Source organism: Pleurodeles waltl, chromosome 10 (genome assembly GCF_031143425.1).
Source record: "Pleurodeles waltl isolate 20211129_DDA chromosome 10, aPleWal1.hap1.20221129, whole genome shotgun sequence".
Taxonomy (NCBI): domain Eukaryota; kingdom Metazoa; phylum Chordata; class Amphibia; order Caudata; family Salamandridae; genus Pleurodeles; species Pleurodeles waltl.
In genome coordinates, this window is record NC_090449.1 from 944592135 (window position 1) to 944618744 (window position 26610).

Here is a 26610-nt window from a genome sequence, read left to right on the forward strand (position 1 = left end):
CGCAGGGTAACCACACTTGCTTTGTCTTTGCTAAGCCCAGGAGTTAGGATCATTTGTCCTTTCCAGAAGTGGAGCTTCAACCAGGGCACCTGCTACATTTACATTTGTAAGTTCTTCCTGTTGGAGTTTAATTTCTGAGGAATGAGCATCATGGCCAGAACGGAAGCTCACCTGCTTGTTTATCCAACAAGAGTCAACAGATTTGCAAAACATGTCTACCCAACTGGAGTACTATCTACTAGTTAGTTAGTAAGTGATACCTTGTTGGCTTAGTGGCCAGTGGGCAGGAGCGGGGACCCATTCCCCAGGGCCCACTACAATTCAGGTGTGGGGCCACATGGCCCCCCTTCCCTTGTCAATCTTGGCCCTGGGTACCCCATCCCCCCGGGCCCCTGCAATGTCAAATGTGTCACCACCATTGGGGGCAGCGAGGGAAGCCTGAATGCTCCCGCAGTCTCAGCTAGCTGCCCCTCCTACAGGACCTGGCACTGCTGTCACAGACAGGGAGCTGCTAAACATGGAGCTCCATGTCTGTGAGAGCAATTTTTTGTTCTGTTTCCCTGCCCTAATGTCTGCAGGCAGGGAAACAGAAGAAACGTCTGACAGCTCTCACTTGCTCGGAGCGCAGGAGTGTTTGCTCTGATTGGTGGGAGCTGTCAAAGCTCCCACCAAGTCAGAGCAAACATCTATGTCCAGGGGTGGGCACACTGGGACATAGCAGGAGCCAGCCCTGGGGTGTGGCCATCCACAGGACCACTACTGACTCCTTGAGGAGGGCCACGCAGCCCCCCTGCAACATATAACTTTCCCCCGGGAGGTGGTGGTCCCTTGAGCTCGAGGCCCACAGCGGACCTCCTTCATTATCTTTTTAAGCCCTGGGGACGTGCCAGTCCATGGGGCAGCAGGAGGAGAGCTACAAGCACAACCCCCCATTTGCAATAACTTGCCCCAGAGAGGTAATGGTTCCCAGAGCTGTGTGTGGGGGCCTGTGTGCCCCTCCATTATTAGCAATTAATTGCATCAGTAATGTCATTTGAGAGTGATGTAATATGTGAGGTCATAAGCAGCACATTGCGGGGGCATAAGTTATAGTTAGCTCAGGTAACTATACCTGCTAAATTTCACTGGTTTTGTACAAATAAAATGTGAGCCTAACTATAAAGTTCCTTTGTTTTTTTTCAGTGAATTTCAGAGTTTTTTAAAAGTTCTGTTTCCTAACTATAACATCCCTGCAACCTTTGTTTTTTCAGTGAATTTCTAAGGTTTCATATTGTTGCTTAACAATAATGCCCCTGTAACCTTTGGTTTTTAAGTCAATTTCTAAGGTATTTTTTAATTTTGGGGCACCACTTTTCTTGCATCGCCCCTGCCCCACCTAACGACATCATGGTTGCACTATATTTACAATACAGTACACAATGGTGGTCGTTACAGCAATAGCGTCAACATTTTGACCCTATTGTAGCACTTTGCTGCACTAGCGTCAAAAAATGTTGTTGCTAATGCAGCAAAGCACAGGGGGACCCATTTGTGCCATAACACCTGCTCTGAGAAGGCATTAAAAATTAAGGAAAAAATATTGTAAATTTCACTGTGCTATTTTTTCAGGCCTCCCTGCATCAGAACGCCCCCTTGCATGCATTATGCCTGGCACAGCCATAATGCGGCTCAAGGTTTTACAAAGTGGTGCAATGCAAGCATTGCACCACTTTGTAAATATGGCGTGGGAGAAAGGCCTCCTTAATGCTGCCTTAGTGTAAAAAAAATGACTCTAACCTTTGACAGTGAGTGTGTGAATGAGTACATGAGTTTCTCAGTAGGTCTGTGAGTGGATGTGAGAGTGACTGAGTAGGTCTGTGAGTGCACTTGAGTCTCTGACAGGGTCTGTAAGTAGGTCCGTGAGTGTCTAAGTGGGTCTGTGAATGGGTTTGTGTGTCTGAGTACGTCAGTGAGTGAGTATATGAGTCTCTGAGTGCATCTGTGAGTGAGTGTGCCTGTGAGTCGGTGTGTGAGTGTCTGTGTGTCAGTGGCTGCGTGAGTGACTTGGCCACAAAGGAAAGACACCAGCCTGTTTATCCAACAAGAGTCCACAGTTTTGCACAAAATGTCTACCCAACTGAAGTACTTTCTACTGGCTAGTTAGTAAGGGCTACCTCGTTGGGTAAATGTCCAGTGTGTACTCTACTCTACAGCTGCGTAATGGACCATGAGGAAATGTCTCAATCAACCTTGTGTGGGTTTGATGATGTGATTGTTCCTCAGGTGTCTTTCTCCAGAATTCTGTGATAACATGAATCCTCCTATACAGAGGACAATGATACTACTAAAATGTAAATCTTCACCAAACCATGGTCCTTCCTCTTAGCTATATGGCGTAAGTGCTTCTTTGTTTTGAGAGGTACTCATATCCCTGTGCATCAAGAACGTGCCACCAAAATTGGCAGCAAACACACTGGGGAGCCCTTTGGCAAGTTGTCCATCATCCTGGCAAAAGGGGGAAACCCTTTTATTATTTACAGACATGGGGAGTGCCAGCCCTGCCAAGTACCACCCATCAGGTGCTGGGTTAATGCATTTGAATATGTTGGTCTGCCTCACTGCCTTAAAATGCATCATCACACATTTTCAGTGGTGCCTTGATTACCTCCATGCGCTGAGCCTTGCCCAGGTGAACTAAATGTAGTTTTATAATATACCAGGACCACCGCTGCATCGTGCTGCAGCAGTGCGGTCACTGTGGGTGTCTAGAGCAGAAGATAGTTACTTGCCACGGTCGCTGCTCGCACTGCAGCAGAGGTGACTGAGACTGTGAGGGTCAATCATGTTAGGGGCAGACAGGGAGGGCTGGGGCACGAGGAAGAGCCAAGGCTGGATGCACAGGGACACAGGCTGGCACCCAGCTCCTGAGTCCTAAACAACCATGGTGTGCTGCAGCAGAGCATGGGCAGCTTTGAGGAGGAAAGCATGTGGGCCTCATATGGCTTGGGGATCATGAGGCACTTTAAAGAGTAGCCTTGTTTGCAGTGTTTATTCTGTGCACTGCTGCCCTGCTGTGAAGCAATGTAACCTGTGCTGGCTCTGGGAGGCTAGCTGTTTGGGTGACTGGCACATTATTCCAGTTCATTGCGGCAAAAACAAATCGCACTGCCGGTGACAGCCCCGCCAAGCCTCTCTGAGACACACATGTGTTGCTGGATCATGTAGCCCAGACGAGGCTGCTAAACTCTCAGTCATTCAGTGGAGATCGTTTTTTTCTGGACTCTGACTGCTGTATGAGGACACAGAGCATGCAAAAAATGCAATGTGATAGGGAGGGACAGCATTGAACTGCCACCTGCTGCTTCAAGATGCAGTGCAGCTCACGAAAACGCAAGTCAGAAAAGCACCTAGCCTCAAAGACACACTCCCCAGGCACTTGTAAACTGACAGAGGTCAGGTGAGTCAGGCACCTTTGGACTATAGACTGCACTGAGCTCATGTTTTAATCTAAGCAGGTTAAACTTAACATAATCATACTAGGCTGCAATAAAACAAAGTGTAATGGCTTGGTGGTTGACAAACATTTTTTATGATTTATTTGCTTGCTTATCTATTGAGGAACACAAATTTACAGTTCTGCATGCCTAACGTTGCAATACCTATGTTGGACTCATTCCTGCGTTCTTTTTCCAGGATACTTGTGATTTTAATGATGGCAGACCTGTGCTCAAGTGGGAAGCAAGGGTGTGGTACACAATGTTCCTACTGGAGTCTACTCCTGACCTCCAGTCAGCATCATAAAGGGTGTTAGTAAGATAATGGTCTTCCTTTTAGGATTTCAAAACTTCACAGGTGTAAGAACTAGGCCTGGGTGTAGAACACTGCTCCGCCGGCGGACTTTGGGAAATTCTCCCGGGTCGCTAGTGAGCACACGCAAGACTTCACATTTACTTGTGCTGCTTCCAGCCACGCCGGCAGCCAAAAGAGGGCCACTAGACAGCACAAACTCACTTCTGAAGTACATTTTCTACTCCAAAGCCACTAAGTCTAGACACAAAGAGATTCTGACTAGATTTTCTTCTCTAATGGACCCCACATTTTGTTTTTCAGATTGAGAAACCTTTTTGTTTTGTCAAACAGGAAGGAAGTGTGTCAGAGACTCCAACTTCTTGTTTATGTCCAGCAGGCTCCTCCCAGTGCTTTGTAAATCTCCTGGTCACTTTTCACTTGGATTTAAAGGTGGAAGGATCACTCTCTTTGTCTCCTGGATATACCTAAGGATAAGGACTTTGATTTTGTTGAATCACACAAGTAAGTTCAAAAACTATTGTATATGGTGTTGTTTGTTTGCTTGAGTAAGCACCAGTTCTTCTTTGTACTTTAATTTGATTTAAAACTGTTACAGTGTTGGGTGGGCTAGAGTTTAAGTATGGGCCTAGTTATTATTTATTTTGCATTTAATTGATGTTTCACCTTTTGTAAAGGAAAATTGTTGCACATCTCATTACCTTTTCTACATGTTTGTAACATTTGCAATATTATTTTAGTATGTGGCCTAGATTTCAAGAGGGACATTTACCCAGTAGGATCAGTACTTGTAGTCATCAATGCATGAAATAAATGTTTCAGTAGTACATGTTTTAAACACAATTTATGGCAGGGAAGGCATTGGATTAAATTTAAAATGTTGCCTATAGTTTGCATTTCATTTTTAATAATATTTGATGGCATAGGAGGATGTTATTTGACCATATAGCTGGTAGTCATTTTGTGTATGCAGCCAATGTCCTTTGCCAAAGGCTTGCATGAGTTCTTTGTTCTCCATGCCTCCTTGTTTGCAATTGTTGTTTGACCATGGACCTGGCAGCCATTTTGTACATGCAGCCAGTGTCTTTTTGCCATAGGCTTGCATTTGTTCTTCTTTGTTCTCCTTCCTCCTTGTTGTTCTTGTTTGACCATGTGGCTGACAGACATTTTGTGCATGCAGCCAGTGTCCGTTGATCATAGGCTTTCAAGTGGTCTTTGTTTGCCATGCCTCCTTGCTCCTTGTTGTTGTTGTTGTTTGATTATGTGTCTGGCAGCCATTTGGTGCATGCAGTCACTGTCCCTTTGCCATAGGCTTGTGTGGGTTCTTTGTTTGCCAGGCCTCCTTTCTCCTTGTTTTTTTGTTGTTTGACTATGTGACTGACAGACATTTTGTCCATCCAGCCAGTGTCCCTTACCATAAGCTTGCATGTGGTTTTTGTTCTCAGTGCCTCCTCCTTGCTCCTTGTTGTTGTTTGACCATGTGGCTGGCTGGCAGCCATTTTGTGCGTGCAGCCAGTGTGTCTTTGACAAAGGCTTACATGCAAACATTGTTAATTACTGATCATTTGTTTTTTAAGTTTCCATTTTTATTTTTTATTTTTTTCTATTTCAATTCATAATTTTTATGTTTAATTTTATTTTTTATATCATTTTTTAAATTTATTTTATTTTAATTTTATATTTTAGTTTTTTTTATCTTTTTTTACTTTTTTATTTTAAATGTTATTTTTTAATTCTTTTTATTTTCATTTTTTGTATATTTTTTAAAATAATTTTTAAGTTAAACTTTAATTTTTATTCAATTCTGCCTTTTTGCCTTGATAAATCCATTCTCATCCATCCGATCCATTCTTCCATCCATCCATCCGTTCACCAAAGACGCACTGCTGTGCTATAGCATTCAGTTTCTTTAGGTGTAATTCCATTTCGTACAGGACAACCTGGCTGCAAAGCACCACAGACAAATCAACAGCATAATTCATTTTATTGATTACCATTCCATTTCCCCTGGACCACCTTGCGGCCATAGGTTATTTAAAGGATTATTCCATTTACCAAAGCACCTCTCTGACTACTCCAGGTGTCAAGGTGGACATAAAGCAAAGAGCTAGATCTGCCTGTTGTGCTGCCTGATTTGAAATGCAATTTTTTATGGTGTGGTGGTGTTGTTTGCCTTTATAATGTTTGATTAAATAGGTATATTACATAAGTAACCAACTGCAGGTAGATTGCTTTTCTCTGTACTATTTCAACCTGCAACAATGCCACGTTTCACTAACTACGTGTTTTTCTTGCTTGGTTGTTTTTAGGTGCACAAGTGAAAAGACCCCCACATCACCAGCAGTACTGCCAAAGAGAAGGCCTCACAGTTACTTCGATCCACAGGCACCAAACTCTTTCACTTGTGTATTTTAGTGCCACTGCCAACTTTAAAAAAGAAGACATAGTCAGCAACATACTGACCTGCAGACGCATCTGCACTCTTTTCAGCCATTCTTTTAAAGCCGGGAAACAAATTGCAGATTATTTAGAGTGATAACAGAGTATCAGTTAAAGCCCTGATACAGGAGGTGCCAACACGTTGGAACTCAACCTATTATATGTTGCAATGACTGTTTGAGCAGTACAAACAGATCAATTACTATGTCATTCAAAAAGGAGCTGATGCAATTGGGAAAGATATGACCATGGATGGGGACAAATGGAGTCACACACAGATGCTGCCCCCTTTTGAGGTTTTCAAGCGAGAGTTTAACAAAGAGGACAGTACAATGGGCCAAGCTGTCCTCTTATTGCATCTGCTACAGGAGCAGTTAAGGAAGGTGTTTGAAAGGTTCACATTCGGGGGTGCTAATTTAAACCCAGAAGCTCATGCCTTGGTTATTAGCCTAAGCTATCGCTTGACTTGTAATGCAAAATGACATCATCTCGTCCAAAGAGTAAATCTGTGCCAGCCTACTTGATCCACACTACAAAAAATATCTTTCCGCTATCATTCCCTTTCCTGAAGAGGATGTTTCACAATACAAGAGGTGGATTGTTGAGCAAGCAGGAGAAATGGAAGAAGAAATGCTGGAACTTAGAGTCCCACTTAGCGGTTATGGGATGCCACCTTCAACTTCTAGAGAGGGCAGTCTTGTCCCACATACGCCAACCCCACTAACAAGAAAATCGGCGACAACAGCAACAGACGAATCAGACCCAACCTCTGCATTGGCTTGGTTTCAAGTGGCAGGTGTTAAGTCCAGCGCAAAGGTGAAGAAAAAGCAGTCAAGCAGGTGGCAGCACCAATGACCATTCTGAGTATGTTCCAGGAGTGTCTGGATGGCCTAAAAGAGGTGTATGTGGATCAAAACCCATTAGTGTATTGGTATGGGAAGATGTGCCAATGGCCAGAGCTCAGCAGGCTGGCAATAAAGTTGCTGGCTTGTCCTGTAGCCAGCAGGTCTGCTGAGCATGTGTTCAGTGCAGCTGGTACAGTTGTTATAGTGAGAAGGACCAGTTTCTCACCTCGAAATGAGATTGACTATGATCAAAATGAACCAGCATTCTATACCACTTGATTACACTGTTCCTGAAACACCGCAGGAGGAGGAAGCAGAGGATTATTGGTCAGAATCAAGCATGTTAGCTAACCAACTTCTGGGAGAACCACCAGAGTCTGAGGATGAACTCTACTTTCCGGATTGAGTATGCCAGCGCCATCATAGAACGTTTAAATTATTTCTTGTTCAGCTTATTTTTCTCTTTCTTTCTTTGAAAAAAAATATATGCCAGTGCAACTTTATGTTTGTGTCGGATTTATGCTGCCCAACCGTTGATTTAATAGTCACATGTAATCCCCGATTGGAGTTGGACATGTGTGCAATAAATCAGCCCCTGCATATCTTTCAGGATGTTGGAGACTATGCCTGCTTCCCTCACATGCCATTGCCTATCCTATTTTTTACATCACCCAGCAGGGATGCCCTACTAGATCATGGATTAGAAGGCTATCAATGCCAATGCTTAATTCCAATGTGTGGATACCATCAAAGAGGAGATACTTTGTTCAACCACCATTCCTGGATTTGAAGAGGTATTTTTATTAAGGAACTATTGCACCAATGTGAGATATTGATTGATTGTGAATTAGTGAGTGATGACTGATGTATTTGGTGGTTGGCAGTGAGGGAGGGAGCTCAACACATTTGTAAACTTGTTTCTGAAATTGGAGGTTGATACATGTTTCCTGAAAGTGTTTGGCCTTTCAAAAGTAGTGAAATTTACCTGCAGAGTCTACTCCTTTTTTCTGGTTCCTCATAACAAATCAGCCACTTTAGTTACCAAACACAAATCTACACACAAAATACTCCATTTCTGTTTCTCTATTTCCTCTTCAACAGCAGTGCACTTCCCAGGTTTACCATGCTCAGTTTGGGACTGGGACAGAGTTACTCTGAATCTGGAGGAGGAAGATGAAAGTACCCAGGGTGGGCGTACCTCAACAGCTAGAAAGGAGAAAGTTATTGACTTCAAAGAGAACCCATGATGATGGTGAAGACTCTGAGGCCTAGTACTCACTCAGCTCAGTGAACTGGAGACAGGTGCTTTGATGTGGAAATGCTGCTGTTTATGTGTTGCTAGCTCAAACATGAAACTCCTCTTACGTTCTCGCTCCGCCTCAGAGTCTTCTTGGTACACTCCTGACTCCTCATGAAGCATACCTTGCTTTCTTTTGTCCTTTTATTTTACTCTGTAATATAGCTAATGCTTTTCTCAATTCACAGGCCTTCTCCTAGTCCTCTCCTGCACAAACAAAACTTTGAAAGTCTAAGACTCCAGCTTACCTGCCCGACAGGTTCAGACAGGCACCAGAGTGATAGACATTCCAAGAAAACTGGAGATGCAATACCCAATTTGGCAATACAGTATCATTTTCCTTTAAGCAATCATAATTTTTAGAACTGGGTGGGTTATATTCAGTCTTACATATTTCAAAACTAGAAGACATAAGACTTAAGGTATACTATGTGGAGTCTCTCTGAGGCAGAAGGACTGTTTCCAATGCATTTACAGAACTGTGTCATACTTACACATCCCTTCGTTTCCTTCCACAAAAGATTGATGATGGTGTGCTGCTCAGCGTCCAAACAAATATTGTTGTGGTTTCTTTTGTGTAGTGTTTGTATTTGTCACATCTTTTCCAAAATCCCCTTTCCCGTCCATTCATTGAGCCCTAACCCTCTTCCCCCAGGTAGTGTGGTTTATGGAGGTGTGGCCTAATGTTACACCATAAACGAATCACACACCTGATGGGGTAGATGTGGTGGAAGCAACACCAATTCACTGCATGACCTTCTACCTTCTATTACCTGAGCAATATTCCACAATGGCCCCATCATCATTATTTATGTCGTGTGTGTGTGTGTTCTGTAAACTCTTAACCTGGTCCAACCACTCGAGCCTGAGCCCACTTCTCCTGTCTCCTGATTTCATCTCCGAAATGTAGTTTTATAGCTCCCCACCACTGCTCAGAAGAAATTGGTATAGCTAGATTTTATTATTATATAGTCTACTTTGTTGTGATAGTCTGGTCTCAGTCTAACTGCAGTCATGACACATGACCCACAAACCTGCTGTTTTCTTTCAATCTAGTTGGCATTGATGGATGACCCTTTAATTAATCCTGCAGTTGGAGTTCGCATAGGTGGGAGAGGAACCTTCTGTCTTCCCTGTAAGCATGCTAGCCTACTACTACTAACACCTACAACCCCCTTAAAATGCCACCTTAGGAAACCCCCTGCATTAAGAAGACTCTCTCACTTCATCTATTCAGGTAAGAGAAGAACTATGATTGAAGTGAACTTGTTTAGCTAATAAGTAACTTCTACTGAAGAAGATGTTTTGTGTGTACTGGATTTCTGTAGGCAAAATAGGCAATGGCAATCATCCCCTAGTGGTCAATATATAATTGCAGAGGGCAATAGAGCAAGGGTATAAGTAAATTACAAACTTTTTTTAGTAGATTAAAATGGCATGCTACACTAAAAGACAGCAGGGCAAACCAAAAGTGTAAAACATCAAAATAAAGATTTAAGATGCAAGAAAAGTAAAAAAACAAATATCCCCTTAATTATTGACAAACAGAAAACTCTCCCTCTCTAGCCACAACAATCCCACCCCTGTCCCTGAACAAATAACTCCGTCCCCCAAAAAGTCCAGTGAAAAGTTCAAAGTTCAGCTCAAATCCCTTCCCACCCTCTCCACTGACAATTCCCTACCACCAAAACAGTTTTTGTTTTAAAAAAGGGCAATATGGGTCGGGAGCTGGTCCAGGCTGTGCTCAGTGCTGGTGAGCTGGCCATCCATCTGGTCCACCTGCCGTAGGATACATCTGAGCAATTCCCTGTTGGAACGGCAGGGTGCAGCAGCAGGTGCAGTCAGGGACCCTGACGTCTAACGGCGGCACCAGCAATGTACTGGCTGAGAGGCTGGGGGCTGGCGTGATGCTTTGCTGGGTTCTGGGTCCCAGGCAGCTGTTTTGGCTTCTTTGTCCTCCAGGACTACCAGCTGCTGATTTTCTGCCGGGACGTTCCCCAGCCTCTACTACCGCAAATGGGCCGATATCTCCTGCCTGGTTCGAGGTTGTCGAGCAGGAGTAGCTATTTCAAAAAAGGAAGAATAAAAAAGACAAATTGTAAACAATGCTCTCAACAAACATCTTCAACTGATAGTTAGTGGGTGGCACAGTGGCACTACATTGCTGGTCCCCAAGGGACATTGGAATTTGATGTGACTATGATTAGGAGAGTCACAGGGCTAATATTTTATTTGTTTATCTGCACATGCCTCAAATAAAAAAAAAAATGCTAGCCAGCACTTCAAGTACATTGCTAATTTCTGCAGCTCTATCTTTCATTCCAGTTGCCCTGCTCTTCCCCACATGCCTTTCACTTAGTTTAGTTTCTACCCTAACTCCAAAGAGGCAGATGAATAAATAAGATTCATCACACATGTCATGTATAAAATGCAGATATTTTTACCCTGTCTACCGTAAGAAGATGGGGGGAAACGATGCACAGCACTACAGGGAAAAGAATGGGCTATATAGATTGTGTTTTCCCTATGCCAAACTTGAAATAAAATTGGGCACTTACTAGTTTCACTTTACTCACTGGTCTCACCCACCATCATACATTTTTTCCAACAAATTGATTTGCCGGCCTGTAAGGAAAGTAAAGAAACTTGACTTACTCTACTGCAGAGTAAGGCAGATGGATTAGGCAGGTAGGAAGAGTTTTTCTATAGAAGAATTGAGGGGTGTCACTGATCTCTCTACTGAAGAAGAGCTCCCTTCTTTAGTCATCCAAGCAATTATTCAATTGTCCTTTCATTGTGCCCCTATATACACCTATAGCCACCATGATTTAAGCTTTACTTTCTCTCATCAGTCTTTCACCCAAATTCACAATCCTTTATCCATCCATTCAGTACCCACACTATTCACACTTTCAATCACGCTTTCACCCATCCATCTATACATTCAATACCAATACTCACTCACCCATCCTTTTTCATCCACCCATGCAACCTTTCCTTTCACTCTTTTCATCTTTCCTTTCTTTTAACCTTCAGTTCCTTCATGTTTCCATCAAGCTATCATTCGTAGAGTGCATTATGTGTACTTTTGCTGGGTTGCAGGTAGAAGAGGCCATAAGTAACCTAACCACCGCTGTATCTGTAGTGCTGCGGGTTCATGAATCCGATCACAACAAAGTCCTTGCAGCTAGTGAGTAAGAGTAGTTGTCAGTAAGCAAGTAATGTGACTTACCATTGCCCATCCCTGTCGCCACATCTCCCCCTGCTCCATCTGCTCCTGCAGCGGTAGAACTCGAGCCAGCCCAAGTGCGGCTATGGAAAAACAGTATACAGTTCTTACGTCTTTAAAAAAAAAAAATGCAACCGCAATACATCGTTACATTTCGGTTAGCACTGCAATATCGTCTGTCAAAAATGTCACTCTGGGAATTTTGCTGGAATGTTAGAAAAGCCAGTTAGCCAAGCCAAACTAAAGCTCTGCATATTGGAGGGGGAGGACTATAGCCTATGATTGACGATGACTCGGAATAATTGAAGAGCATTGAAGAGGTGGAATACAAAATGGTAAATGAAAGATCGGAAAAAAGATAATGTAGGGATAACAGGAATTAAACAAAACTTGGATAAGGTGAGTTGTGAAAAAAGGGAGACAGTATAAAAAAAGTAAACAAGGCAAAATGAATTGTATTGTAAAAGTGGGGAGAAGTAAAGGTTAGGGAAATAATAATAATAATAATAATAATAATAATAATAATAATATGAAATAATAGGACTTACTGCGATGAGCAGAGCCATCAACATTGGTGCTGCTGATTGTCACCTTACTAGCTCCTGACGGACCCGCTGGTGCAGTGCCCCTCTTCTTGCCCTTGGGTGCTTATGTCAGAAATGAAGAAGAATTTAAAAGACACATTAGTGGTACAGGTAATCTCCACAACATTATTATATAAAAAGGCAAATGCAATAACATTGTACTTAAATCAGATTGTCTATGGTACTATAGTAGTATGATGAACTATTGCTGAGTTGACTATACTCCTAAAATTACTATTAAAAATTTCCATAACAAAAGCTACATTTGAAACTAATGCATTGCAATGAATGATCTTTCATTCTATTCTCATTTCTCAAGCCTTTGATGGAGCAACTTAGTCTCCCTTGTTTGCAATGCATGCATACACACATCACTGTGAAATTGCTGGGGCTGTATGAGCTACATAAACTCCCAGAGAATGCTAACGCTAACTCACTGATATCACTAATTCACTATGAATTCAGGAGAACAGAGGAGTCTGTGTTGCAATGGCTTCTTAAATAATCAGCCAAAGGAAGTTCCTACCTACGAGTATGATGATGTAGCGCTGAGCACCTGCCTAGCTCTACCTGGATCACATCATAAATAATAATCTTAATGTAAACTAAACGTAACTTACCTCTAAGTGGAAGCCACATGCTATTCAGGAAAAAAAGTTAGCATTGTAGAACACAAACACAATAAAAATATAATAGTCACCAATCCAGCACCTTGCAGGTCGAGCACGTCCTGCTCACGGTCTATTATATCCACCTAGTTGTGCATCAGCTGCTGGGTGGTGCAATCGACTTGGATAGCAGCTCTGACCAACCGGCACACCTTAGCCCAATGCTGCCGACACTCCTGCAGAGGGTAACCATTCCCAGGCCTGCTGTCTGCTCCAAGCATGGAGGGGAGGGGGTGCTGCACATAAAAAAATGAGTGCTGCCACCTCCTCCTCACTAAAGATCAGCTGAGGCTGCACTCTTTGATGGCGGTGCCGCCTACAAGGGGTAGGGTGAAGAAGAGAATAAAGGAAACAGGAGGCAAAGGAAAGAAGGAAGAAATAAGGGAAAAATAAACAAAAAAAACAAAAGTCACAAAAACACAAAAAATTAAAACAGCGTAAACATAATCAGACACAAAAAGACACACTAATACAATAGATAAAAAAAGGGGTAGATTAAGTGTAATGGTAGGAGATTGCAAAGATTGAGGTCAGATGAAAAGCTGAAGGCCCAGCACCATAAACAGAGGAAAAACAAGATGACTGCACCCATGCAAACCAAGTGATGCCATTCGTGCACGATTTTGAATGCGAGTACGTAGTTCGCATTGCATTTGATGTCAAACGCAGTGCGAACAGATGCAACGGAGAACTCTGCCCGCACGCGCAGTAGAGTTTTTTTGCAACTTTGCTGATTATTGCATCTGCAAAAAAACATTGTAAACTACAGGTGGAATCGTAAAGTAGAGTCCAATAAATTCTCATTCAGACTGCATGCAGCAAATTCTCTCTCCTTTGATGAAAGTGGGTGTCAGTGCACAGAACGGTGAGCCAGTAGCATCATACAGGGTGCTTGTGGTCAGCAGACAGTGGCACAGGTCAGTCCACTGGGAGGGAACTTGAACTTCACACTTTACTAACTTTTAATTTTCTACAAAATATTTTTATTTGGGATTTTCTGGCATTATCAAGTAGGTTATTTCTGATATTTATGTGTTTCCCCCGTTTTCATCGTTTTAAAGTGTCACTCATAGTCACTGAAATGTCACTCATAATTACACTGAAATTATGTAAATTTCACACAATTTGAAACCTTGTCAGCTATGGGGGCCGTGCATCAACCCTTCCACTGCCAATTTCAGCCCTGGAGATCCCATCCCCTGGGGCCTGGTCAAAGGTCCTTGGTACCCTGATTCCAGCCAAGGCACCCAGTGCTATGGGGGTCACATTGCCCCTGCACTCACAGTTGGCTCCCCGCCTCCTGTGGGAGTCAGCATTCCTCTTGCACACTGGGATCTGCTGAACATGCAGCTCCCTGTGTGCAAGAGTAATTGTTTCATCTCTATCCCTGCCTGCAAAGAGATTAATCCTCCCCTTCCAGTGGGCAAGAGCACTTTGACAGCTCTCGCCCACTGAAACTGGACTGTTTGCTCTGACTTGGTGGGAACTGTCAAAGCTTCCAGAGTCCCAGGACGGCTGCTAACACTTCCTGGTTGAAGTGTTGGCACTCAATAAGAACCCTGCATATCCCCGGAAAAGCTCGTAATTCTTTGCAAAGTTGTTGGGGAGGATCCGCGGCCCTAGATATACAAATTTAGATTTACTCACATTTCTCAACAACTACTGAAAGGATTTTCAACAAATAACAAAAAGCACAATCTGCGGAACAAAATCTAACTTATTGTGAAATTTAGTGTAATTCCGTCTAGCAGTTAGGACTGTAGTTGTGTTCAAAACTCTTATGAAATTAACATAGGAAACACACTTTTTTTGCCCCCCTCCTTTTTCTCAGTACCCACTTGATGGAGCACCCCGAAACTTTCCATGCGAAACAAGAATTTTTGGCACACATTTTTAGAAAATGTTGTGAAGGTCCATCAAATGGCGCCTCAGATACAGGCAAGTCAAGAAACGCTTTTCCTATGGAAACATTGTCCTAACTTAAAACGTACTGGTGACAGCCAATAGCATATAATATATTTATATATATATATATATATATATATATATACACACACAAACATACATACATACACAAACATAGAAAAAAGGAATGAAACGTTCACTCAGAAAATGCAGTGAAAAAACACTTAACTGCATGCAACATGTGTCGCCCGCCGAACAGGCTAGCTCGTGCCCTAATGTAACTATAACTTGCTCCTTGCTATGCACAGTTTTCTTAACAATAATTTTATTGCAAATGTTGCAGTGATAATATCAGAGGTGCCATACAAGATCTCATCAGTTTTATAATATGTGGAGTAATTAGCTGTGCATGGCGAAGACGTGAGTTATAGTTACCTTAGGGCGCAAGTTATAGTTACTTGAAAGAACTCCAACTATGTCTGCTAAATTTACTCTTTGTACGAGTAAATTCAGAACCTAACTATAATGTCCCTGTAACCTTATGTTTTTTTCAGTGAATTTCTATGTTTTTTTTACATAAAGTAATTTTAATAACCATATGTTATTCCAACCCCTGCCGCACACGAATGAGGTTCTTAACAAGGCTTTATAACCACCCAACCCTACACCACGCCTTGCGCAGCAAAGGTTGGCCACAGGGCCTGTCTCTGTCAGTGGCTCTGTGAGTGGGTGCATGAGTGTCTGAGTGGGTCTGAAAGTCTATGAGTGCATGTATTAGTGAATTAATTAGTATATGAATGAGTGTGTTTTTTCTTTCAATTTTTTTCAGATTTGAAAATATTTTGAGATATTTTTAATAATTCGCAAAAATTTGCGAATACCACGCATGGTGACACAAAATTATTTCAAATCCATATTTGCCTCTAAAACACACCTATTTTGCACCCCTGGGTTCAGGGTACCTTCACCCTGACCCCTTATGTCATTTCAATTAGGATTTTCACCCCTGGAGACCATGTTGCATGAAATAAAATGGCGGGCGCAACATTTGAGTCAGGTTGCAGTCAGCCAATTACAGCGTTTCTTTTCTCACACGCATTTGCGAAAATGTTTGAAATTTTGCAAAATATTCGTAAAATAATCTCAAAGTCACTGCAGCCAGAGACATTTAAATTTATTTTCTCTTTAATATCTCCAAAACTACTGAACAGATTTACACCATACACACATATATAAGAGAAAGCACAATCTGCGCACCAAAAGCTAGCTTTCTGCCAAATTAGGTGTAATTCCATCCAGCGGTCCGGGCTGTAGTCTTATCTAAAGGTCCTATGGGAATGAACATGATAAACAACTTTTTTGAACCCCACTTATTCTCAGCCCCCGCTTGATGGATCACCCTAAAACTTTCCATCTGCAACAAGAATCACCGGGGAACTTTTTTGGAAAATGTTGTGAAGATTCGTCAAATGGTGCCAAAGATATAGGCAAATCAAAAAACTATTTTTCTATGGAAACATGGGCTTAACTATAACTACCTAGTGGTGACCGCCACTAGGTAATATATGTAAAATGGTTTACACACTTATTAAATACTCCCATTTCCGTGGTAAAGGCTTTCGTTGTAAAGGCATATTCATTGTAATAAGTGTTGTTTTAAAAGCCTTTTGTTGTAAAGGCAATTTTGTTATAATGCTTGCGTTATGAAGCCATTCATTGTAATGGCATTCAGTATTCCCTCATCCATCCAGTTACCATTATTACATATTAAAATATAAATGCATTAATGGTTTTATATATATATATATATATATATATATATATATATATATATATATATATATATATACACACGTCTATATATTACCTAGTGGCGGTCGCCACTAAGTAGTTATAGGTAGGGCTTAGTTTCTACAGAAAAGGTGTTTTTGTACTTGCCTATATCTTTGGTGCTGGTTACTGAATCTTCAAGAAATGTTCCCAAAAAATGTGCCAGTCATCTCAGCTGCAGTCTGGAAAGTTTCGAGGTGATCGGTCAAGCAGGGTCTGGAGAAAAAGGGGGAGGTCCCAAAACACTTTTTCCCCATTATTTTTCCCATGGGGATTTTGAACAGTGATAGCGCAGAAACCACTGGATGGAATTACACAAAATTTGGCAGAAAGCTAGGGCTTCGTCCAGAAAGCGACCTTTATGTGATTTAGTGTAAATTGGTTCAGCAATTTTAGAGAAATTAAAGAAAATACACATTTGCATTTATAGGGATGTAAAGGACTCACAACCCCTTCCGATCTCCTGCTGAGATCTGATTGGCTGCCAACACTTCAACCAGAAAATCTTGGCAGCCATCTTGGGACTCAGCTTCGGCTGAGTCCCAGAAAAAGGTAAAAAAAAGAAATAAAGAAAATGGTCCAGGGTAGGGACACCCTGAACCCTTATCTCTGGGGGTGTGGTCCTAGAGGAACACCCCCATGGCTAAAAAGGACTTTTTAAAGATAAAAAGGTGCCGCAAATTCGCTATGGGGTGGCGAATCTGCTGCAATTCTTTTTTTTTTTTTTTTAAACAAAGCATGGACTTATAGTAATAGAATGTATAAGCATGCTTATTATGATTCTGGCATCTCCATGGATCTATCAGATCAAATTTGTCAGTCAGTTAGTAAGAGGATAGCTTTCCTCATCTTAGCCATGCAACAACATGCCTTTGTATGTGTAGTGTCTAGTAAGCGGGATGGGATTGAAGTCCCCATCCTTACAACAGAGCTGAATGTATCATTACAAGGAGTAGGGTCATCTTGATTGGCTTCCAACACAAAACATACATTGAGACTAGTTTGAGCTATATTTAAGGTATTTTTTGTCCCACTATCTGGGTGTGCATTTTGAATAGTAACTTGGCGGTACCTTTCTAGATGCATTATTAAGGTAGCATGCATGCATCTAGCACTTTATGTATAGATTCCTACTGACATTTGGCTTTCCAGTAAACACGCAATATCAGGCTTTAGCTTGTTTAGCCAGGCTAAGAGCTAGAGAAGTTACCCGTACTTGGTTAACAACCTCCACCTCCATTTTAACTTGGTGTTTGCACCTAACTCTGTTCAGCATGGTCCATTGTTTTAAGCCTATGCTAGCTCTTGGCAGCAAGCATTTTATAAATTTGTGCCCACTGCATTGACTGAAGTGGTCCCAGTCAGGAAGCAACATCCATCAGCTGTTAATTATCCCATAGGGCCTAAATGGGCTAAATGATGGGAGAGTCATAGGGGTGGCTGAATCAAGACTAGTGACTGACTTTGAGATTGCACATATTTAGATCTCACTACAAGTTCCTTAGAAATCTCCTGTATAGCTTGCAGATCTGGACACGAGGCTAAGGCAGCTATGCAATCTTGGGTGAGGATCCCTCCTGATGTTTTTGCTGGCTCAGGTTGATCTGAACTCAGTGTAACAGCACCATCCTCTGGTTGAATCAGGATTAGCACTGTCCTAGGGACCTGCAGCTCAGGAACAATTACTGTCACTTCTATCATTGCTAGAGTAGTCAACTTGCCCTTAGCAATCACAGATTGAACTGGTGCGACGGCAGCTCAAGTAGCCTTGTGGGATGGGGGTGGTGTGCAGGCTCCAATCTTTTAGGCTAACCCAGCTGTGCATTAGATAGAAGTCAACCTGGAGTAGTTATGTTTATATTTCCCCCTTCCTCGACCTTGCTGAGCTCCTTCTAATAATAAATGAGGGCAGCTAACTCCTCTCATACCTGGGAGAGTCGGGTTCCTTTATTTGTTTGATTTGTGCTACTATCTTCTAAGTTTTCAGTGTTGATAATAATAGTTTTATTTCCATTCGCAGAGTACCCTGTGCAACGTAGAGTGTCCACAATTGCTAAATCTAGAACAGGCACTGTTTTAGCTGTTAAAGCAGTTGGTGTTCCTTATAACTAATATAACTAATAACTTGCAATATTGAAAATGCAAGACTGTATCACTGTCTCATGTTCACTCAAATGAATTGTCTGTTTCACTGTGCCTTTCCCATTTCCAATTCTTTAATGGAAAAAAAAAGTTTGTTACTTTTAGCTTGAGCTCTGAGTTCATGTATAATTTCCAGCTCTTGGTTTGTGTGCAGCTATAGCCTGAGGCATAGTTCTAGGCAATCCTTCGATGGTCAAGTCTGTAAAGATAAGAATACCGGCCCCTTCCAGCTGGTGATCCAACCTCAATGTCAGCCTCCCCTTGTACGCCAAGTCAAACAAAGGTGCTTCTCAAGGGTGAGTCAGTAGGGGGAGGGGGTATTCTGGGGAGGGAGGTACACATGGTTCTGAGCACCAGCTGACACCTAACCGAGTCTCCTCACAGAAGCTCATCAGCTCCTCTCACTGCTGTGTCCTGCACACACTTTCCTCAAGGCAAGGGAGGACTGCATAGGCAGTTTGAAAAAGGAAACTTCCTGGCATGCATGCACATGCGGTCATAATTTCTTGCATCTTCAAACGTTTTCAGTGTAATTCTCTGGGCTGTTGACTATTGGTTGAATCCAGTAAGGTTGAGCTCAATCCATTCCCCAGGTATCATGTTCACAGAGAGGGTGTTGTTAGAAACAGGAAAACAGAAACACATGAGCTTCAGGTAACTCGCTGCCTCTTGACGGAAATCCTCGTCACTATGTGGCTGCCATAAATATCTCCTTTACAGTAGGGTAAATATACGTTCAGTGTAGTAGAGTATCACTTACTGTGGAATGTGATTAGGATTTGAATGTGTGACTTTGTAAATATGCAAAAGGGGTCATGTTTTGTATAACCAGCAGTGGAATTTCGAGAGACAATACCAGGTTAGAAACCCAGTAATTTCTTCTTCTGATGTAAGAGTACAGAAAAACAGTATTCTCATTTCAGTCGTCCTACACTAGAGAAGTGAGAACATTGATGCTGGGACAGTGCTAGGACATCTATCTGCCACTCAGGTCTCTAGCAGCTACCCTACAGAAACAGTGTGATGTCACTTGGCATTACACTTGTCTCTTCTACCCATCAGTCCTGCGTCTCTGGAAGTTAGAGACTGATTAGGGAAGGTGGGTGAAGCTCTTTAACCGCCAAACACTGCTTCCCCCATGTCTATTATGAACCATCACACACTGCTGATGTGTCTCCTCACTGTAAACCGCTACATCAGAGCCTCTGCCAGCATTGTGCCCTTCATGCTATCAGCAGGTCTCATAGAACCATCACCAATATGTCACTTGCTCATGGATTATGTGATGAGAGCACGGTCCATTGGTGAGCACAAATTAATTAGGCTGGTTGGTGAGGTGGCAGGATGCCGGTAAGATTTTCTTTTTTGTCAGAAGAAACTAGCAGGATGCCTGTATTGAATGTTTTTTGTTGGGGTGGTTTTAGACCCTACTGAGGATGGTGGGGAAAGGCAGAAAGACGAGTATTCATTTTTAAAGTACTTACAGAACTAGAGTGGACTGGTCAGAGTAAGGTGTGGGAGGTTGCCATGGTACTGGTTAATAAAAATGTTTTAAGTATAGGGAGGGGTAAAGGAGATGATGGAAAGTAAGAAAAGCCATTTCGTAAATGGCTTCCCTATTTTTCCTCTTCTGTGGCTCAGTTGATCCATGGGGACTCCTTTCATAAGGGCTCAGGAGGGTTCCCAAAGTTTTCGGACATACAAAGTAAATTTGGAAATAGATTGCTGTCAATAATTGGTAGCTTACATTGGGCCACTCTAAGTGACATCACCGGCAACATGATCTTCTCTATCATTATCTTGGATGTCATTTGTAGCCCTTCAGTAGGAAAGAACATCACTATGGACAGCTGCACTGTAATAATGCTATCTAGCACTAGTAGAGAAGAGCCCTTTACACTGAAACATCTAGTAGGGGACATGGCAGGCAATACCAAATAACAGAGTAACTGTTGTAGCAAAGAACTAGTGTGTTGTGATAATGAAAAGTTGTAGTGTTTTGGGCTGTACTAACTATGGGCATTTTTGTAGGGTACACAGTGTGTCCTGCTGTCCTGACAGGGTGGCAGTGATCATATCCTCCACCACATAGCCAGATAACTACCATTCATATTTAGAAATTTCTGACTCCCTGGCAGAGATCTCTATGCATTCAGAGGAGCTACCACCATGTGAGCTTCTCCAAAGGCACTGTCATTTTGCTGAGCTTTTATTTTACAGCAGGTGGCATTGAATACATCTGTTTAAGTTGTACATAATCATTTACAGCCTTGCTTCAATAATCCAGAAAGTAAGATATTTGTCAAAAGAGCTTGAGGTCTACTAAATAATTTAATGAAAAATTAAGCCTCAACCAAGGTGATGCTTTCATCATTGGTTGGTGAATGTTTCATTGAGTCTAGATGATCCTAGACAAAACAGTAATAAAAGCAAGCATGCCACAAATGCACTAAAGGCAGGAACATCATATATAGCGGTTCATACCTTCCTATAGGTCCCAGCTCGTCCTGGCTGCCTGCTTCACTTGGTGTGCTCAGTGATTTCGAGGAGGGAGACATAGGGGTTGGGACTAAATGAAAATAACAGGTATCCCATGTTAAAAAATGCAATGGCTGCACTGAGAAAGAGCAGTCTCAGACAAATCAAATTAGTGATCAAAAACAAAATGGGAAGGGGAATATCGTAATGATTAAACCAAAATAAGGAACGGGAAAAAGAAAAGGAGAGAATCAAGTGAATTTTAAATATTTTTGGAATAAAATGAAAAATGAACTTAGACAGGCAAAAAGTAAGCCAGTTGTTACACATAATTTAAGTGTAGGTTGTCAATTAACGTAATGCATGCATATTTAATATTTTGATAGCAAATCTAACAAACACTGCAGATTCATAATATATTTTGTTTGTGAAAAGCGAATGCATGTTATGTTGATTACAATCACTAACTACAAAAACAAATATCAAAGCATGAAATGGAATTTGGCACATATCATGAAACATCAATTTATTGTGAAAAATATGATTTTTAGGGGTGTAATTTACCTTACATATATCACAATAAGCATTACATCAAAAATCCATTAAAAACAAGCGTGCAATACAAAAATTAAGTGTTAATTGTTTTCAGCTATGGTAAATTGTTCCTACACGTGTTTAATTTCTTGTGTGCGGTGCTTTGCACTTGCTAAGAGCAACTCCGTTCTCCTTTTGTGTAAGTAGCATTACTTGGTAATACAGGCGAATTAAATTAAAAACAATACTTGCAGTTTTAGTTTGGCAATACAAAATGTTTAATCTCGTATTTTCAACACATTAGTCGACTAGATACTTTATCTGGATTTCACGTGGCAAAAGATAAATCAATGCATTGAAATACTTCAAACCAGCCTGCATATCTACAATAATGCTACCACTACAATAAAACGATCGATAGCTAAACAACAGAAACAAAATTATTGAGATCATGATTATATGTGCATACAAAGTTATCACCTGTGGATTGAGGAACTGGCTACCTGTACACTACCCCACTTTGACAATTTGGGCTGTATTTCAGAAAGTGCCCTGTGGCGCAGCGAGCAAGGGACCCACGTCTGGGCACAACCTAGCCACAGTACGTTCATCATTTTATTTTGTGATGTTGCCGTGTGCACCCTAAGTGGCTAGGGTATGCCCAGACGTAGGTCCCTTGCTTGCTGCAGCCCTGGATTCAAGCTAGCCTGGCTGATGATGGGTGGTACCCCGAAACTGGTCCCAAGATGCTTGTTTCTGGTCTAGGGAAGACCTGGCTTGGCAGTTCGGGCTGGACTATTCAGATGGGGTACAAGGTCAAGACCGTTTTGCATTTGGCTGGATCCAAACAGGGGTGATGTAGCATGCAAAACGGCTGTGGATTAAACCCAAGTTTCATCACTTCATCATTTTATTTGTGATGATGCATAAGTAATAGGCATGTTCATATGCTGTGCAGCATGCTCTTCCATTTAAACGGGGTACCATTTTTGTGAGATGAACAGTGCAAAAGAATGATGACAGGACATTTGCCATTAGTAGTGAATTTCAGTGTTTATTGCTAATTAAATGTAAGGAATTTGTGCTTCACATCAATTGTCAATGTTAACAGGGCATTATGACTAAGGACAGTTTGTGTCTCCCACACACAGCACACCACCTTTCATTTATCAGGGTCTCTTGATTCCAAAGATGTGTTGGGGTATTAGGTTTAGGTTAGTAGGCAAACCGAAATCCAAAATGTAGAGACATTCCACTAGCCTAATTTCAGTAAAAAAGGGCCTCCAGTAGGACCTCACGTATCACTGTTATTGGTCTGTCCCTCCGCCACGTCCATTCACATACACTAGGTGCCATTTTTATTAGGTGGAGCATGGGACTGTAAAATGGCAAGACAGTCACCATGTGCATTTAATTCTAATGTGTAGTGATATGTAATTTCTATGTGGTAACAGATGCTTTTCGACCATTAACTTACATTCACAGAGCATATGTGTAAAGTGATATGTGTAATTGTAATATCCATGCAAATCACACCTACGTAGATTTTCTCAAGGCTCTGGTTTCAGAAACCTATGTGGTTGATAGGTTTCTCTAGATGACACAAAAATAACAACTCATCAAATCCCAATGAATAACTGTGCCCCCTTCCCTTCACACCCTACCAACAAGGTGTAGAAAGTCAAGTGGTGCTTGTGCTATTGGTGGAAGTCATGGCTTGTTCCGGGAGGCTCTCGACAAAGTACCAAGTGGATATTGGTGGGAATCCTGATCAGGGTTCAGGGACCATTCTACTCCAGAGATAATCATGAGGGAATTCATTTGGAGAGAGACTTCTGGAAATGGACAAGACTTCAGTTTCCATAGATTGCTATTTCATATTGGCAATCCATTGGTAAGCTTAGGTCTGCCTCTTAAACTTACTTCTTTGATCAGCTGCTGGAGTAGAGGGGCTCAGGTAGTTTCTTGGATCAGTACCAATGATGCCAGCATGGCCTTTAATGTAAACATATCAATACTACAGGGTAAGCAATTTCAATAACAGCTTAGGTGAGGTAAGGAAGGGGTGTGTGCTCCATTGCACCACTTTTGGATTTGGCCCTCCCTGCAGGATCATCCCCAAACGTTTTTGCCTTTTAGGTTCCTGTTTTCTGAACCAGGTTTTTTGGCTTTTTGGGCTATGTGCACGTTTTCCACTGCTAATCAGCACTACACTGCTTGTGCTCTCTCCATTAAACATGTTAACATTGGCTTACACCCAATTGGCACAATTAGTTTACTTAGAAGCCCCTAGTGAAATGGTATTACATGTAGCCAGGGCATGTAAATCAAATGGTACTAGTGGGTCTGCAGCACTGATTGTGCCACCCCCTAAAGGAGCCTTTTTAAACATGTTTCAGGCCTGCCATTGCAGACTCTGTGTGCAGTTTTAAACTGCCATTTCGACCTGCAAAAAAACATTTTATGAGGCCTATACCTTCTTTTTCAATACATATATGTTACCCAGAGAGGAGGGTGTACTTTTAATTTTTACATGTCCTAGTAATAAAAAACTCTTATTTTCTTTTACTATTGCAAGGTCTACCTCTCCCAAAGGATGGCATTGGGTTCTCTTATTACTTTTATTAAGTGGTACATTTTAAGGGGAGGGTGAGGGCAGGTAATAAATTCATGCTTGGGTCTGAGGAATTGTGTAATGTAAAGCCCTCTTTAATGGTAACACTGGATCTTAAGTCACAATTCTAATAATGCCACTTTTAGAAAGTTGGCATTTTCTTTCAAACCATTTGGTGCCTGCTGACTGTTCCTGGGTCACATGACTAGGTGTAGGTGGAAGTTAGCCTTTGTATATTCCTTCATACAGTATCACAAATAGGGTTCTGGATGTTGGCAGGATGCATCATCTTTGAATTTATGTGGGTGAGGTGCTGTCATCTACCACACTTGCACTACAAATTCACTGGCTTAGCATACATACAAAGGACTTCACACTAGCCTATTGTGCCCCTCCACAGACTGGGAGCAGGGCAGGAAGGCAGAAAATTCCAAATACTTCTGCAGGAGGAAATTCCAGTAGCTTCTCCCATTTCAAAGTGGGCATCAGGAATAAAAAGGGAGCTCTTAGACCTACTCTTCAGGACACCTCTGGAGATGTGGAAGACTCAGAAAAAGGGCTACTGTGCTACTCTGCTGCACTGATGTCTAAGTGGAAAGAATTGGACCACATCTTGAACCCATGACCACCAGAGGGACTCCAAGGGCTAGTTGGATGGCCTCCTGACCAGAACCTCAGGGACAGCAACAGCGCCAAACACCTTGATCCCTGCACATGGACTCTGTCTGCTGTGAGTGCTCATGCCCCTACACCCCCAGTAAAGCCCCTTCAGCCCTGGACCCTTGGAAATGAGGCTAAAAGTGTTCTACCATCGAGCTGTGGTCTCTACCAGATCCAACCCAGTGCAATACAAACCCGATACAGTTCTCCTTAGCACCTCATCAGAACTGACGCAGCCATGATGCATGCATCACAGCCTTTGTGGCTCTTTGGAACTGCCACTGTGTCTCATCCTTGATCGAGACCTCACAGCTCCTTATCAGAACCAATGCAGCACAACACAGTTGACGCAAACCCACGTCACAGCTCATTGGAACTGCTACTACAACACATCCTTGAAGTGGACCTCACATCGCTCCTCCTGAGCGCCGCTGTGTAGCACAACACTACACAACCATGATTGAAAGTACATTTTTCTGCAGGACTAACTTTGTCCCCTGTACCAGTCCATGCGCCTTTATGGTTGGCCTGAAATTTTGACTTTCTCCCAATCCGGTGCGACCAAAAAACGACAGTTGGCGCTTTCTGCTTTTAAGCACTATTTTTACCTAAATCATAAAAATTGCAGATCATCAGTTGTACTACTGGGATCTCTCTCATTTTGGTCTAAAATAATTCAATACATTTTACTCTATTTTTAAAATTGGTGTGAGATTTTTTCTGTGTTGTGTTTTTACTTTATCACAGTTTGTGTGCTGCATCAATACTTTACACATTGCCTCTAAGTAAACCCAATTGTTTTTGTGCAAAGCTACCACAGTGATAAGCCCAGGTTAATTTGGGGTTTGCTTGAGTAGGGTTTCATCCCCTCAGGTAGTAACCTGGTTTCTCACAACCATCTAAATGTTTTTCCAAAAACTGATGCAAGAAATAATGGCCATGTGAAGGTCAGGCCAGCATCTGAAGGAGGCTGATCCACTAAGAAAAGTTACATTTAAACCCAGTTTAATAAAATGAGGGCAGACCGCAGCACAACTATGGAGCAGCAGTTTAGGAAGTCTTCAAGACAAAGATAAGGCTCAGAGGAAGAAAAGGTATCAATGGAGGAGCAGTGCTATAGGTTATAGTACAGTACAGTATAGTGTTAGGGGTGGTATTGTGATGGTAGAGCAGTAGCACAGGGGAAGCAGTTTGTTGGTGTGGGTGTGGTGGTATGCTACTAGAATATGTCAGTGCAATGGTGGTAAAGTAACATGCTGATTTAGTATCACAGTGATTTGTTGTTATTTTGGTGGTGAAGGTGGCAAGGGGTGTAGTGTGGTATACTGGGTGTGGCAATGGTGCGGTTGCTGTAGGGGAGCAGTTCTCCAGATCATAGTGTGGTTATGGCGGTGGTAGAACTTAGGTGTGTGAGATAGTGCAAATATGTGTGAGGTAGTGCTGTGGTGCAGGGGTCAAGCGGTGTTGGGGAGCTTGTATGCGCTTTTGGTGGCGGCAACAGGATTTTGAGGTGGTGACAGTAGTACAGGTGTGGAAGAAAAAATTGCAGTGGTGAAAGCGTGCTGAGCTTCCAGTGTGGTAATGGTAGTGTGGCTTTCG

At 42.2% G+C, this 26610-nt stretch overlaps 1 protein-coding gene across 4 annotated transcripts in view; it reads right to left on the minus strand.

Moving 5' to 3' along the window:
- Positions 1-26610, minus strand: part of DYNC1I1 (dynein cytoplasmic 1 intermediate chain 1) — a 1447115-nt gene that overhangs the window by 1210174 nt on the left and 210331 nt on the right. For all 4 annotated transcript variants that reach the window (XM_069211741.1, XM_069211739.1, XM_069211740.1 and 1 more), the window contains one exon: positions 21210-21294. In XM_069211741.1, coding sequence (XP_069067842.1) covers positions 21210-21294 — 85 coding nt within the window. The remainder of the gene's footprint in view (positions 1-21209; positions 21295-26610) is intronic.